The following is a 16,177-nucleotide window of genomic DNA, read 5'->3' on the forward strand; positions in this document are numbered from 1 at the left end:
AGCTGCTACCCTCTAGTGGGTAAATGAGGAACAGCATTTAGTGTGTAAGCTACGCCCTATGCAGGTAACAGTACTGCTGCCCAATGTATTAATTCTACGTGCGGGCCAGACGTTATTAATTTTATGACAGAGGCCGCATTTGGCCCCCGGGCCGGACTTTGGACATGTCTGTACTAAAATATTTGCACTAGAAAGTGGACTAAAAATACTTTATAAGATTGTGTTTGAGCAGTGCAACTCATTCTGAAAAGAACTCAAAACAAACTAAAGTTTCATTATCTAAGAATGATTTTGCAATGAATGTAATGAACATGTTTTGCATAGAGATACAGACCTAAGGAATTGTAATAGATCACCTTTAAGAATGTATTCTGTAAGTGTAGCGTCAACTTCCTGCATTTCCCTTTTCAGGCCACCAGGGGGACACAGTGGTCTCTGCACAAACTTTAATCTGAGTTCCCTGTGGAAGAAGTTTGAAGGGAAGAGGAAAGATAAAAAAAAAGAAGGGGAAAATTCCACTGCAGCAGGGAAGCTGAAGGGAGGAAGAGGAAAGGGAAAATTACAGAGGGAGTGGAAGAGAGTTAGAAAGATGAATGCCTCCCATCTCCTTCATTTACTGCTTTGTCCTGTCTGCACGTCCTCCTTTCTGGTCACTGCTTTTGTCCCAGTACTAGAAGTTAATTGCAGGTTTGTCTCCCTTTGTTTTAGGCTCCTGGCTCAGGGTTTGGTGCTCAGCTCAGAACCCGGCCAGGCTGGCAACCTGGGCGCCGTCGCTGAGCTGCGGGAGGATGAGGACGAGGCCTACTTCAGCTCTTACGGCCATTATAGCATCCACGAGGAAATGCTGAAGGTCTGAGTCCCACACATAAGTTGTTGTGAGGCTGGACTCGTCGGTTCGTAACTTGGTTGAAAGATCTCAATGTAGCATGTAAATGAAAACCATCAGAAATTCATAATGAGGACACGACATCTTCTGAAAAGTGACAAATCAGCAATAAGTGGGGGGTGCTCATGTGAGACACTGCGGTCCGTACATAACATGGAAATTAATTTTCACACGCCTTAAAGCGCTGAAACCTGAAAGTGTCAGCACACGCTCAGGTGGGTGTGTGCGTGTTTTCCGACTGACTGCAGTTCTTGGACATGCTCCTCCTCCTGATTGGTGCTAACCGCTGTAAAGTTTTTGCGTTGCGTGTGCGTCAGTGTGAAAACTTCATCAGAGCCCGAGGAGGGGCCAGGAACACGATGACGCTGGTTTCACCGGGTCATCCTGGTCAAACAGCGTCACCAGGCAGTCCGTGTGTTAGAGAGGTTCTCTTCAGATTAAAAGCAAGTTTCTCCTGGAACCGTCGCTTGATTTCAATAATTAGGCAACTAATTGTTTTGACCATATCATCGTTATTAGACATATTTGGATAAACTTGATGCTTAGTACATTTAAAGGGGTAGTATTTTGAGCTTTACATCTTGTTATGATGTTATTTCCTCATCAACAACATACCTGGAGGGTTTCCTTCATTCTTTAATCTCCATGGCAACCATTTGGCTCCAAAAAGCACTTCCCACATTTGGCTCCTTCCGACTAGCCAGCAGAAATTGGCAAACACCTGGTGGAGATGAGCATCTGCTGAGCTCATTATAGGAGCTACTTCTCAGTGAAACTCTGAAAAACGTTGTTAAAAGGTCAATAAAGGAGCCATGTTGTGATGACTTCCTGAAGGCGGAGCTTCAGAAATGGCAGGAGATTTTTAGAGACACAGGCCCAATTTCAAGGCATTAAATTATAAAATAAATGTTTCTTTAAATCATATTTATTTTATACAGCACTTTTAAATCAACTGAAGGGTAATATAGCTAACTGATCGTGCTGTAAAAAGGAACTACGTTGATGGAAAATAAGTAGTACTGGCCCTTTAAGGATAGCAGGCGATGTGAACCTGTGTAAAGAGGAAAGGTGTGGCCTACCAAGACCAACATCCTAAATCGTTTTGTTCATTATTGCTTTGCAGCTTCTTTTATTTATGCAAAATGAGCCCAAAAAAAATAGATTTAACCGACTCTGACAAGTTTCTCCAAAGGAGGCATCGATCTTGGAAAGTCTAAGCTTCTATATCGTGATGAAAAGTTATTGAGGCCTGATGACAGAACCATCAAGCGTTTTGTTGCAAATAGTCAACAGGGACGCAAGAAACTTATTGAGAAAAAAGATGCAAATTAATTACCAAGGATTTCAGAGAATCGAGCATGAAGCCGACAATAAAATGTATTGATTATAATAATCTTTGTCACTGTACCTCAGTTTTATGAAAACTTTTAACATTTCTTTAAAGAAGTCAATATCAGATTGCATAAGAAAACAGGTTGTAGAAAATATTAGTTTTTTTTTAATATATCTTGTATAAAATTGTTGCCAGGTATTTTTGTCTAATTTATTGTGCAAAAATATTTGGACCCTTGACATCATGAAAAACTAACTTAGAAGTAACTTTTCAGAAAAACGTAGGAGCTTGTTTTCAGTCAATAATTCCTTTACGGACGAAAAAGTACCTATTCAACTGACGGATGGTTTTCCCATTTTATAAGTGAAGTAATCTGCCAGTGGAAATTTAATCAGTTTTAAAGAATTATTGACTTAAAACAAGGTTCTTTATCTTGCTGAAAAGTTACATACAAGTTAGTTTTGACAAATATTTGGTAAGATTTTATTTTTTCATCAGTCGTCCATCTATTGCAAACGTTTGCATTTATTCTTCAGATTGATTCTCACATTTATGGACCAACTTTAACTCAGCCTATTAACTGATAATGCTGCTTTTATTTTTCCCATTTTCCAGGATAAAGTGCGGACAGAGAGCTACCGCGACTTCATGTACAAAAACCCAGAAGTGTTCAGAGACAAGGTGAGCCAATGCAACGCAGCATGTGTGATTTCATTTGTTTACATTCGTGCTTTAACTGCTATAATGTACAGCAAATCCCATTAAAGGAAACGGCCGTTTGCGTTTTCCAGACAGGACATTAATAAAGAGACAGTGTCTGATTTCGGAGGCCGTGCAGCTCTCTATTAACGCCTCAAATGTCGACTGCACGGTCCTGATAACAGACGTGTAATCCACTACCAAACCCATAACGCCCCCCTGAACACCAGACCCCCTCCATGCGGCTCTCTTTCGCAGCTTTTTGCTCCAGGAAGACGTAGCGTTTCATTATATGGGAAGTTGCTGGTTCAGATGAGGCTGTAGAGGACAGAGGTTGCTTGTGTTGATGGGAACTTGCATTATCCCTGTCAGCTTGACTCAGTCAGCAGAGAAGGAAGTGTCTTTTTTAACAGTAGCAGACTGCGAGGAGAGCACAATGGCATCATCAGGATTGGAGAAAGGAAGGAGGAGTTGTGTCGTGTCAGCATTGTTCCTGCGACACTCTGTGAACTCACAAAGACAGCAGGATACTCACTGAGTTACCCTGAATAGAGACGCAACCAAACACAGATGGATGCACTGTAGCTGTTCCCCAGCGCCGGTTAGAATTGCACTTTAAACAATTAATTGTTGTGCTAACCAAGCTTATTATAGATTGGGCTTGTCATTATAGTTTAGCTTTATGTCTTTGTGACCTTTTGTTTGTCTAATTCAGTTAGTTTTAATTACTTTTCAGAGTGTGTGTCCTGGATTTTACTAGGAAGTATCGAGGCTGATGCAAATATAAATGTTGATCATTCTATTAGTTTTTTCTTTTAAATATCTGAAATGCTGTCAAACTGCTGATGTGAGCTTTCATGTTTTGTCCACAGTTTACGCACAAGCTGTTGTTTTAAAAAAAATAATATTTTTAAGCATTTATTGAACTTTAAACTGCTGCCCAAGTTACTCAACAAGTGGTTGCTAGGTAACCATAGAATGGGTGAGTTGCTAGGTTACCAAAGAGTGAGTGGGGGGAGCTGTGGGAACTTGAGCGGCTAAAGTTTTTTCTCTGCCTACATCCCCCAGAATGCTGTTTGGTTTAATTAATTTTCTACATATTGAATATTCTATCAGGTGTATTATCTATTGATACTCATTATATATTTATTGCAATATGTATTGTTATTGATTTATTGTGCAGCTCTATTTACTGTTAGTTAAATATTTAGTTTTACTTATATTTTTAAAAGTTGTAGTTTTAGTTTTTTCATATATTGATACATTTTTTGGTGCAGAATTCAGAACGGTCGGAGTATTGCGATTATGTAAACATCAACTCAAGAGAAGATGCTTTTTTCAAAAAATGTGTTCAGTTATTGTTCAATAATCTGGTGTTTTCTCCCCAGTTTTGTTGGCTAGCGTAAATGTTGTGAGGAGGAGTACTGACTACCTTAATTTTCCGACAGCTGAAAAAGAAATCAGTTCAAAAGGCTAATAAATAGATTCATAAACACAAAAGCGAAGGATATTATTGCTATTATTTCAGCATGTTTTAGTTTTATAATTGATCCAATTAGCTATAATATTTCCCCGTTTTTATTTATTTCAGTTAATGAAATTGTTTTCTCAGTTTCAGTTATTGTTTAATTAATTTTAGTTTAGTTAGTGCCAAAATAAAAAGGACATGGCTACGGTAAAAAAAATGTAAACAATAATATTGTGTCTGAATTGTTTTGTATTCTAGGACAGAAGTGGAGATGAACCAATTAATCGACCAGATATGTTTTTTTTGGTCAAGTTAGTCAGAGGATTTTTTCCTCTGACTAACTTGATCAGTGATCAGTAAATCATTTATTTTAGTTTAGCAAGGAAAGAAGGATGGATTTCACTGTGGTGTTTTATAATGAAGGAATCTTACATTTTAACAGAAGTTAACTTTTTTTTTTTTTAGGAATATTGTTTTTAGTTAGTTTAGTGATCAGATCATCAAAAAGCCCAGAAGCATTTCTCGGGTTATAGATGTCATTAGGTATGAAGGTTATTACGAAATGCACCGCATGACTAGATCTCATCATTTCCTGCAGATACTGATAGAAATAAATATTGGGGCTCAGCATGAAGCCTCCACCTGTAATCACCGCCTGCTGTTGTTCTGCAGGTGGTGCTTGATGTGGGTTGTGGGACCGGCATACTGTCCATGTTTGCCGCCAAAGCTGGGGCCAAAAAGGTGATTGCAGTGGACCAATCAGAGATCATCTATCAGGCAATGGACATAGTCAGGTGAGACGAACAGCATTAAATGTAACTAGACTAAAAGTGAATGAAACTTTTAGTTTAAAGTTGCAGTATGTACCTTTACTAAAAAAAATGTTTTTTTTTACATATTTGTTAAAATTATTATTATGTCATGACAGTATAATATAAGACAGATAACTGTAGAAATACACCACTTAGTTAGAATCAACCAATCAGAGACAGCAGGAGCGTTTTAGCGCTGCCAATCACTCTTGTGCTAAGCTAGAGCTAGTTAGCATAGCTAGCAGTTTTCCTGTAACTTTTAGCTTTTTTCCACCATTACTGCATTTAGCAGCATACAGGAGGTTGATTGACGGCGCAAAGACCCTCCCCCTGGCTCTGATTGGATGTTTTTGACCAGGAGCAGTGTATGTTTGCAGGCTACAGTAGTGGCATTAGATATGGAGGCACCTGATTTTTCTTTTTTTATTGCCGTCACATGATGACAGTTTGAATAAATATGTAAAAAACATATTTTTGTAAAAGTTACTGCATCTCTGATGTCAATGAAACTACTAGTTTCATGCTTATATTATTGAATTAAAGTTGGACGTTTTCTTCTTCAGCATACAGCCACCAACAGCAGGAGTAAGTAGAGCTTAGTGTGACCTCCATCTACCTTTTATTTGCTGCAGCTGGCTGACTTCAATAGAGCTGCTGTCAATGGCATCGCCATAATGTACATAATTTACACCTGCAGTTCGTCTTGTTTGTCCCTTGGCTTTTCTGCTGCAGTCCGAACGCAGCAGCCACATCCACACAAACGTACAGAACACACCAAAGCCGCATTTTATTGCCGTTTATGAATTAGTTCTCTGTCTGATTTCTGGTTCAGTGTGTTTCCAGTTTTCCAGCTGCTGGTTTTCACCATTGGAGTCCATTTACCTCCACTGGAGCTTCTGCTTTTACTATGACTACCTGCAGTCGCCATCACTCCCCTGCTACTGAAATGCATTTTTGAATTAGAGGCCATTATGACTGCTGTTATTACCGTTATGTAAGAGAGCGACGTATAAGCAAAACAACAGGGTTTGCTGAAGGGAAAGGATGTTTTAATTTTACAGACCACTGACTTGCTGTTGAAGTGTGTGTCAGTGTGCGGGTTATGTAGCAGGTTCCCCAGCAGTGAAGAAAGATGCCCTTAATTCTCGCTCGCTCGGATCTTTTTCACACTTTTGTTCACATATAGACATAGTGACAAAGAGACACCATTTAATATCAAGTGATGACTTGGTGCATAACTTTAAAGCAGATATTTCGTTTCGCGCGTGTGTGTGAGAGTGTGTGTACTTCCTCTCAATGTTAATATGAGGATTCTAATTAAAGTTGTGCCTATTGGCTGGGCAGGAGCATCCATCTCCTGTCTCTGCTCTGTCAGCAGAGTTTAAATGAAAAGCTTGATGTGTTCTCTTTTTCTCAGTCACTCTTCTAATGGGTAATGCTTAAATCCTGTAAAAAAAAAAAAAAAAAGACAGGAATTCAAATTTCAATCCAATTTATTTATAAAAAGCACCTTTATATTAGTAAAAGTTTAAAATAGGCAGAACTAAAACAGTTCAGGTCTCCCTTGAAAAAGGAAATTAATGATTTAAAAACAAATTTAAAATGGAAATGTCTGAAAGTTCATCTTTATTCTGGGTTGAAGAACAACCAAAAGTGTCTGAAGCTACTGTAAAGTGTTGATGGGTTTTAATTTCAATAAAATTTAAATTTACTTTATTGATCTCAAATGGAAATAAAATGTTGTTCTAACTCATATTCATTAAAAATTCTTCGGAGTTTTTGCAGATGGTGATGGCTGTGTACAGGAAAGATCTCCTGTAGAGGTCTGTGCTACAACAAATTTGAAGAAGCCTCTGAGTAAAGACTGTTTTTTTAATATGATAGTTTCATGAAGAGGTTTTCTATCGCCCACAGATCTATCTCAACCTGTTCAGAGAATTGTAATCGCCTGTAAAGGATAAAAAAAATATCTCCCAAGAATTTTGAATGGAACAGAGTTTCAACGGAGGTGATGAATGCAACAGGATATAGTTTTTTGATACATTAAATTCTATTTATTTTGGTTAATGTAGACTGAAGATGGTCTTTAAAATGCATTTCTGCAAATTAGCAGCTTTAATCTGAGGATCCTGTTCTGCATTTCATCAGGCAGTAACACAATCTGAAAAAAGATTAAGTTAAAACTTTGCGTTGAAGTATTAATCCCTTTGCTTCGTCATGTAAGCCGTAATGAAAACAAATTGTATGACATGGTGAACATTTTGCACTAGAAAGCAATTATTTGTGAACATTGCTCTCACACCCCCAACAAATACACCGAGATACCGACTCTGTCCCCAGAGTCCTGACATTGTCCTCTAAATTACCCCAATAATGAGATTACAGTGATTCCTTCATGTGAAAGGTGGAGGAGGCGGGACAGGATGCGCGGGGGGTTATGGGTGCAGGGGCGAGTGTTGGATTCTGGGAGGAGGTGATAGGAGCACTAGAGGAGCAGCCAAGATGGGAGAGACAGTTTAAGATAAGGATCGTTGCTGCAGAAATGCTCCCTGGGCCTCTGTGAGTAATTGTTCTGTCCTCTGTAACATTAGCTGTCACGATAATGGAATATTCACAGAGATTGATACCCAAACGGGCCGCTCAGAAAGGAGGGATCATTTCAACGGCAGCGGTGATCCTACAGTTCGTACCTGAACCAGACATATTGCTGGCTCATACTTACAGTTTTGTCCTTTTCACGTCTCTGTTTAAGTCTGAGGAGACTTGGGTGCCGAGGAGTAAAGATGCTGACAGACGATCAATTAAAAGTTTTATAAATAAAAAAAAAGAAAAGAAACATAGAAAACTTTTATCATATTTACTCATTGTTTAGACTGCTTCCATTGTATTTAATTTGCTGTCACTCCAGCTGCATTTCCATTCCAAATGTGCGCAAAACTTTGATATTCCGCTAATGTAGAAAAAAACTAACACAATTTCACTACTGCTGTGTTTCCATTAAATAAGAAATACAATTTAAATCACACCTGAATAAGTTTGTTAAAGCGATAAGTCATTTAAAAATTCATCCGCCTACCACTTCCTGTTGTCTTCTTCGTCGTTTCCACCAGTAGTAACATCCGGTTGTTCACATGACTTGTGTGATGTGAAAAAAGTGTTTCTCCTAATTATGGGATAAGTTTCATGTTGAGATGTTTGAGAGAGGAAATTTACTAAAACTAAACATATCAAAGAGGCTGCTAAAGGAAAAAAAATTTTTAAGAATGGCAAAACTCTGATTTTAAGTTTCACCAGTTACTTTAGTTTAGGACAGTTTTACTTCCTGTGACGTTTTTAGTTGTTTAACACATTGAGATAGAAGCAACTTGGAATAAACGTTCAGATAACAGTTTGGTATAATACCCAAACATTTTTAGTGTTTGTGCAGTTTCTTACTTTTCAGCGCGTCTCCTTGCAGGTCCAATAAGCTGGAGAACATCATCACTCTGATTAAAGGTCGCATAGAGGACATCAAGCTTCCTGTGGAGAAGGTTGACATCATCATCTCAGAATGGATGGTCAGTACAGTTTTATTTGCACAACATAACTTCCACTTTTACACTCTGTTTAAGTCTGCTACATTTAAAATTGATAATTCCTAGTCCTCTGAATTTGAATTCTGAATCGATCCAATATGCTCAAAAACCAATTATAAAATTTGTCGAATTTGTACGTCTTTGCAGCTTTTATTTGCAGGTCGACTGCATATTGCATTCTGCGTACACTCCCCCACCATGTGCATTTTGAATAATTGATTTTTGTTTTTTTTTGGTAAGAAAAGACCTAAGCTAACATAATATTGGTAATTTAAGTTACAGAATTTTTATGCCAAAACCTTATACAATTGTTTCAAATGCATTTTCTATTTGTTCACTGTCTTTTCTGTTATAGAATTTAAACTGAATTTCTAGGATAGAAAATTTGGGTTCGGATTGGAAATCGTTTCCGAATAGAAAATTGTTTGAATCAAAAATTGTTTCTGGATCAAATAACTACCTTAAAAATCTGAATTGAATCAATAGAAATGGAAAGATTCTTATCTTTAATTACCTTCAATATTCTGGAAAATGACACTTATGTCTATTCTTTTCCTGTTTTATCCACAGTTTTCATTCCATGCTTGTTTTTTATTTTTAAGCACGGTGAGGCACAGTAGAAAAAAACTCAAACTGCTGCTTTTCAAGTTGCTTAGCAAGTTGTTGCTAGGTAACCAAAAGTTACACAGCTGCTTGTTGCTAGGTAACCAAAGAGTGAGTGAGTTAGTCAATTCCACCAACCTTGCTAAGCTGTTGAGAGGTTGAGTAGCCAAAGCCTTTCCTCTGACTACATCCCCCAGAATGAGTTCAGTGAATATTCTATCAGATCCACTATCTGTCAATATATATCATGCGTCTATCACAATATTTATTGATTTATTGTCCAAACTAAAGTATAAATATGTAAACGGGTAAAAACTTTAAATCAAAGTGTATATTTAGCTGTGTTTAAACATTCGTTAGCTTTAAAAGTCAATGCCAAGCACTAATTCTGTCACCCCACAGGCCTGCGAAAGTGACACGCCTTGAATGTGGCGTCATAAGAACAGGAGCTAAGTTTGTCCATTAGCTCTTCCTCTGAATAAATAATCAGGAAGGCCAGTCTTCCATTCCTTTGATTGCCATTTATCTGCGAGATGCTCCGTGGCGATACAGCCAAAGCCAAAGTTGAATGCACCACTGAATTCATCCCTAATTCATGAGCGTCCCGTATCTGTCCCTCCTTCCCCTCCCCGTCTATTCATTGTGATACCCCAGGGTCACAAGCACAGGTCGCCAGCCAGAGCCTTCCCATCCTCTCGTGGAGGAAATTGAAATTCGGAGGCTGACATGCCAGTGGAGCAGTGAAGGATAGGGGGCGTAATCTCTGATGACACTGGCTCACTGAGTGCTAATAAATCTAAGAATTCCCCAGTCACTTCTCATCAAGGCGGCAATGGCAGACATTTCTCAGAATGGCTCAGACTTAAAAAGCTGCTCTCTGATCTGTCAGCATGAGCAGGAAAAATGACGGCAGTCTTAGGAGAAGTCGTTCTGACCAGTTTCTTTAGAGTGTATATAACTTTGATGACTTCAGGTCATGTCTTATTAACGGAGGGTCACTGTGGATGGGATTTCTCTACTGTTTGTCTTGTAATTGTTTGTTTTTATCCATTGTTGAAGCATCAGATCAATCAAACGAACCGTGTTTGTAGATGTTTATCAAAATTGCACTTTACAAAACTTTCCAAAATCCTCAGTTTGCAAAATGTAGGAATAGCAAGTGCAGTTTAGATAATGAAAAAAATATAGACGTTTTGAGTTTCTTTGACTTCTATTAACTTTGAGTGTCTTTGAATGTGACCAATTATGCTTCCTTGAACAGGCTAGGATAAGTCTGTGGGCTGTACAAAATATGTTCATTCCATTTTTCGACAAAATTTGTTCTTAGATAATGAGATTTTAGTAGAGCTCAGCTTGGGTTGCTAGGTAACGGGCTGGGGTTGCTAGGTGACAGGCTGGGGTTGCTAGGTGACAGGTTGGGGGGGTTCTGGAGGTTTTTGAAACGGATCATTTTCCAGACATCAAAAATCATGAACTTATTGACAAACCAGGCTAAGTGTTTTTTTTAAGCTCTTGGGCTGTTTTTAGAATCAGTGGAGATCCAAATAGAAGTATAAAGCTTCGCAAAATTTAGTATAATCCAACATCCATAGACACTCGGTAGCCTTTAAGATGGAACAATTAAGGATTCATTACCAGTTCCCATATATGGAAGTGCTTCCTGTTTTAAGGACTGCTCTTAAAATGCTCTTTATGTTCACAGTTATGTTTTAAGATATCATATTTGCTTTGTGGAAGGGCCCAAAAATATGATTTCCTTATGTTTCATACTTACTTTATATGGTCAGGCATTGTCTGTAATCTACATTTGTTAGCATAGCCAAATATAGAAGAAACTTTTAGAGAAGACTGTTTGATTTATTGCGTCACCAAACTGTAATAAATTAGAACTTTGTTCAATTAATAGATCTGCACATTCATGCTTGCTCTATCTAGGGAGTCATTGATTTATTCTCACAGCAGACGCCATCATTTATTTGAAAATATGAGCAGAACAACAAATAAGTCCATCACGTTCTTCGGCTTGAAAATGGAAGACGTATAATAATAAAATCAGCAGAGCTTTGAAAGATGGACTTTTTGGAGAACTTGTAAATTAATGGATTAGTGATTCTAATGGGGATAAAAACTACTAAAGGTGTATTTAATTTAATCCTAATGCTATAATCCATCCAACCAAATTCTTCTGGCGCTTTCATTTTTAAACATGTTTTGCTGACTGTATAAATAGCATCGGATTTCTTTCACTTTGTAAATAAATGTAATATTCAGGGGGATAAATGCTTGTATAATCTGTTTCATATTTAGTACATAATAAAAAAACAAACAAAATGGTTCTCATGTTTGTGTGTTCAACATAAATCCCCGTTACAGAGTTAATATAAAACGATCCAGTGTTTTCTGAGAAGTGACTGATCTTCTCATTAACTCTAATGTAAGAAATAACCACATTTCTCAAAACGTCGCACCATTTCCCTTAATGAGATTTTAAAATGATCAGTTTTTTCTAAAGTTGCTGCTTTTTAGCCACATTGCAGTTTTGGTTAGGTATAAATAACTGTAAAATCACAATATTTATATCTGTCCTGATTAGCAATCAGTTACTTAGTTGAATAAAGAATCTCATCAAACCAAAGAAAAACTACTATTTGAATGAAACTTTAATTTCACAAGTGTTTTAACACTTTACACTAGAGAAGCAACGATCCGATCTATATTGGTCCTGATATTGAACATTTTTTAGTCTGTCGGTGATGATATGTGAGGCTCATAAGGGCAGATTTATTCACTCTGTCTATGCTTTGTGCTCTGAGCGACGTTGTAGTTTATTTTTACATGTTTGACCAAGGTAGTCAATTTTTGTTTTGGTCATCTTAAGACTCGCGATTTATTTTAAATTGCGCTGTTTGAGCAAATTAAAGTTGTTTTTACATGTTTGACGAAGCTTGTGAAGCTATTGGTGTATTTAAGTGTGCTGCACTGGTGCAGAGTTATCAAATACATATGTAATTCAGTATATTTATGTCTTTATTTTAAAAATAGAAATGTTTTAAGTCAATTTAGCACAGGTTTTTCTATATCGGTCGATACTCAACCTCAGATATCGGTATCAAGTTTTATTTTGAAATTTACTTGTAATTAATAATTAAAGATGCAGAGAAAACGACAGACAGACGATTGTTACAGGGCTGTTAGACCAGATACTTGACGAATGTGATGTGTTTGTGGAGGTGGTGGAGGAGAAAGGGGAAAATGAGGCTCTGTCTTGTGGAGAGAGTGCCTTCAGCTGCGTCTCTGTCATTTCATAACTCACAACATTGATCTGCTCTCTTTCTCTCCACGCCAAAAAAGCAAACAGTTCAGAGAAGATAAGAGAGCGCGGGATAGCGCTGTCGGGAAGGAGGGAAGCGGAGTTACCCAAAGGCCAAATTAAGACTGTCGCTCCAAGATCAATCACAGATGATGGCTGATAAATGACATAGATTTATGAAGGAGGAAACTACTTTCCAAACTTTTCTTGTATAACATTGGAGTCACTAATAGGCTTGTCACAATAAGCAATAAATCAATTAATTGCATGATGAATTGAAACAAAGTTAATAATTTCTTCTTGGATGCTTTTTTCTCTGCCAATTGTATAATATGTCTTCAGACTGGTGCATTAACTAGCCTCAGTTTTATTTAGAAACTTAATTCACGTTACTTGTTGTTTCTGTTTTGTTATTTACTTTGGATATTTAAAATGTTTTCCAGTTGCAGTGTTAAAAATTCATTAAAATTTTAAGTTTATTGAACTATAGTGATCTTTGAGCTCAATAAATTAGCATTATTATGCTATTATTACTGTTATATTACTTGAAAATGGTCTCAAAACAAAAATATCGTTTATCCCAATAACTTCTGGGACAATTTATCGTTATTGTGACAAACCTAGTCACTAAACTATTTCTGATTAAAGGGAAATTACGTAGTCTAATGAAAACCAGAAATAAGTTTGATTTTTTTTCAAATATATTGCAACATTTTTAATATTTTTTTTCATTTTTCCCCACATTCATTCAGTCATGTAGAGTTCATAAGATTTTGTGATTTTGTTTGTTGTTGTTGAATGCAACATTATTGCAGTTTAATTGAAGTCTATTTTATAGACTTGTAATTTTTTAGCTTAATTAAAAAATATATAATATTAGTTATAAACGCTGAACTGCAAATTTCTGAGAGTCAACTACATACTGGACATAATTACTTTTTGTTGAATATTTATTCACTTACAAAAGTTTTAGTATGTTAACAACATAAGGTTTGGCCCAAGTTTTACTATTTTTTTTAAAGGTCTAGTAATTCAATCAATCAAGTTTATTTGTATCAGTAAAACGGCAGTTCAAAGTTCACATCTTAAAAAAACTAAAGTTAAGTTTGTGAACATATTGTTCACTGTAAGGTTATTTTGGTCTTTATTTACTCACCATGAGCTAAAATAGTCTTTAGCTTTAGTAATGTTTTTTTCCCCGTTTCATTAAACCATGAAAACAATCAGGAGGAAGAAACTTTCTGTCACTAGTTTAGATCATCCTTCAGGTTATGTTAGTTATGATTCAAAACAAAGTATTTCTGATCTGAATATCTGTTTGGTAATTCTGTGAAGTCCAATTAATGGAAACTCTTCACCTTTAGTCACGTTATGCAACAGGAGCCTTAAACTGTCAAAGAAAAGGCATTCATCAGTCATCTTGTCCTTCAGACTGGTGGACTGTCACTCACACTCAGACACTCACACAAACACACACACACACGGTTACTGAGTCACAAGTCTGCCTAATTAGGATTTATTGGCATACTTCCAACCTCAAGACTCTAAACTTTTACTGATATTTTTTTGCAGTACAAAACTTTAATTGTTAATTTTTGCTCGGGTCTCTTGTAGCTCTTCTGTCAGTCAAGTCACACTTCAGAAGAGACTGTACAGAGGAAGATGTTTGATAGTTGACCCAACATATCATTGGTAAAGTTGGACTTTTATCAGTGATATGATGGATGAGACACAACTGAGATTAGAGGCAACAAGGATTATTTTAGACGTTATCCGCTTCCAGTTGGTGGTAAAACACAACTGCCTTGAAAGGATCATTCAAGGCAATCTTCTCTACTGGTCCATAATCCATATCAGACACTCACAACAACTTTGTGAACTCGTAATCTAATCTTAAGAATGCTGGCAAAACTAGAGCAAAGCTAGTTTTTTTTCCTAAATTAGCATTTAATAACTTTCTTTCTCACAGTGTTTTTTGGACATTTTTGTCTACAAACTTATAATTCATGATTTAACCTTACACCATCGTTTTCCTGCTTTTGCTTTGATTTTTGTGCTAATTAACAATCTGATCACATATGTTGCAATGGAAGAGGAGCACAGAGACGGAGCTGCTTCCATCAGTATTCAGTGAAGCGTGAAACAATCCCGTCTCCCCCATCCAGTCGTGTGCTGCTCCCACACAGGCACGTCCACTCACACACAAACACACTCATGCGTTTTATTCAGCTGCTTTTGTTTTGATCGGCCCCTCCTGGGACCGGACGTGATGATGATCTGCTGTAATTGAGGAAGATGAGAGCTGAACGCAAAAGGAGAGCGGGGAGGCAGTGAAAGTGAAAAGTGCTGACTCTGATTTTTTTTCAGACACTTTTTCCTAAAGATTGATGACATTTTTGTTCATTTTTCTTTGAATAACTAAAAGAGTTTTAAAGTTCTTCTTCACGGTGCAGATACCCGTTCTTAAATGAGCAATAAAAGACACATCGTTGCAAAAGAAAAGCAGAAAAATAAAAGTGTTTGCAATTTTGTGTTTATTTTTGTATACTTAAAATGTGTATGTAAATGCCAGCTCCCCCGTGGGAATGCGTTTTATATGCTAATGTTAATGTGTATAAGCTGTTTCGGCCCATTGTCATTAGGTTTTCATTAGGCGCTTTTATGGAAATGCACAGTGGCTACGCTGCCTTCTGCCAAGGGAGCTATTGGCCCACAGTAATCGTTTGTCTGTGTTGTTTAGCCATTCAGATAGTTTATTGATTTCAGGAAGTATTTTTACAAAAACGATCAGTGTACTGATGGATTTAAGTAATATTACATTTAAATTGATTATAATAGTGGAATGAGTCTTCTCTCCCAAAGAGTTGGTTATGTTTCCATTATAAATGTTGAAAAAACACTATTTGGCAATTGCTGTGTTTCCATTAAATAAGAAACTCAACTAAAATCGCTTGTGAATAAGTTTGTTTATGGGATAAAGCAGCAAACAAAGAGACGCAAACAAAAAGCTAATGCAGCAAACAAAGAGACGCAAACAAAAAGCTAATGCAGCAAACAAAAAGAGAGATGCAAACAAAAAGTGCTGAAAACGGAAGTGCTCCAGACCACTAGGGGGAGTCTAACATAAAATAGCTTTGTCCGAATTTAGGCTCTGCATCCTTTAAAGCGGGTGTTCAGAAAAGCAGCAATAGCGACAAAATAATTTTTGCTGTATTACACTTAAAACTAGAAAATTCCTGCAGAAATTTTAAAGGGGCATGCCAAAGTGTGCCCGTCGGCTTTGACGCAGCGCTATGATGTTAAAAATTAGCATTAATGCTAAAGAAAGCTGCAACGTAGTCAATAACCTGTGGAGAGGCAGAAGCATGTTTAATAAACTGTAGTTGTACCATTCATTATGTTAGAATTGATGCATAAGCTAAAATTAGCCAATATGCTAATGTTAGCTTAAATGCTGGCAGTAGCATGTGGAGCAACACGACCATGTTGTT

General features: G+C 37.1%; 1 protein-coding gene across 1 annotated transcript in view; it reads left to right on the forward strand.

The window, feature by feature from the left end:
* Window positions 1-16,177, forward strand: part of prmt3 (protein arginine methyltransferase 3) — a 62,482-nt gene that overhangs the window by 4,998 nt on the left and 41,307 nt on the right. Inside the window, exons 7-10 of the mRNA XM_008405948.2 lie at window positions 709-850; window positions 2,835-2,900; window positions 5,059-5,180; window positions 8,656-8,755. Coding sequence (XP_008404170.1) covers window positions 709-850; window positions 2,835-2,900; window positions 5,059-5,180; window positions 8,656-8,755 — 430 coding nt within the window. The remainder of the gene's footprint in view (window positions 1-708; window positions 851-2,834; window positions 2,901-5,058; window positions 5,181-8,655; window positions 8,756-16,177) is intronic.

The sequence above is a fragment of the Poecilia reticulata genome, linkage group LG3 (assembly GCF_000633615.1).
Source record: "Poecilia reticulata strain Guanapo linkage group LG3, Guppy_female_1.0+MT, whole genome shotgun sequence".
NCBI classification, from domain to species: domain Eukaryota; kingdom Metazoa; phylum Chordata; class Actinopteri; order Cyprinodontiformes; family Poeciliidae; genus Poecilia; species Poecilia reticulata.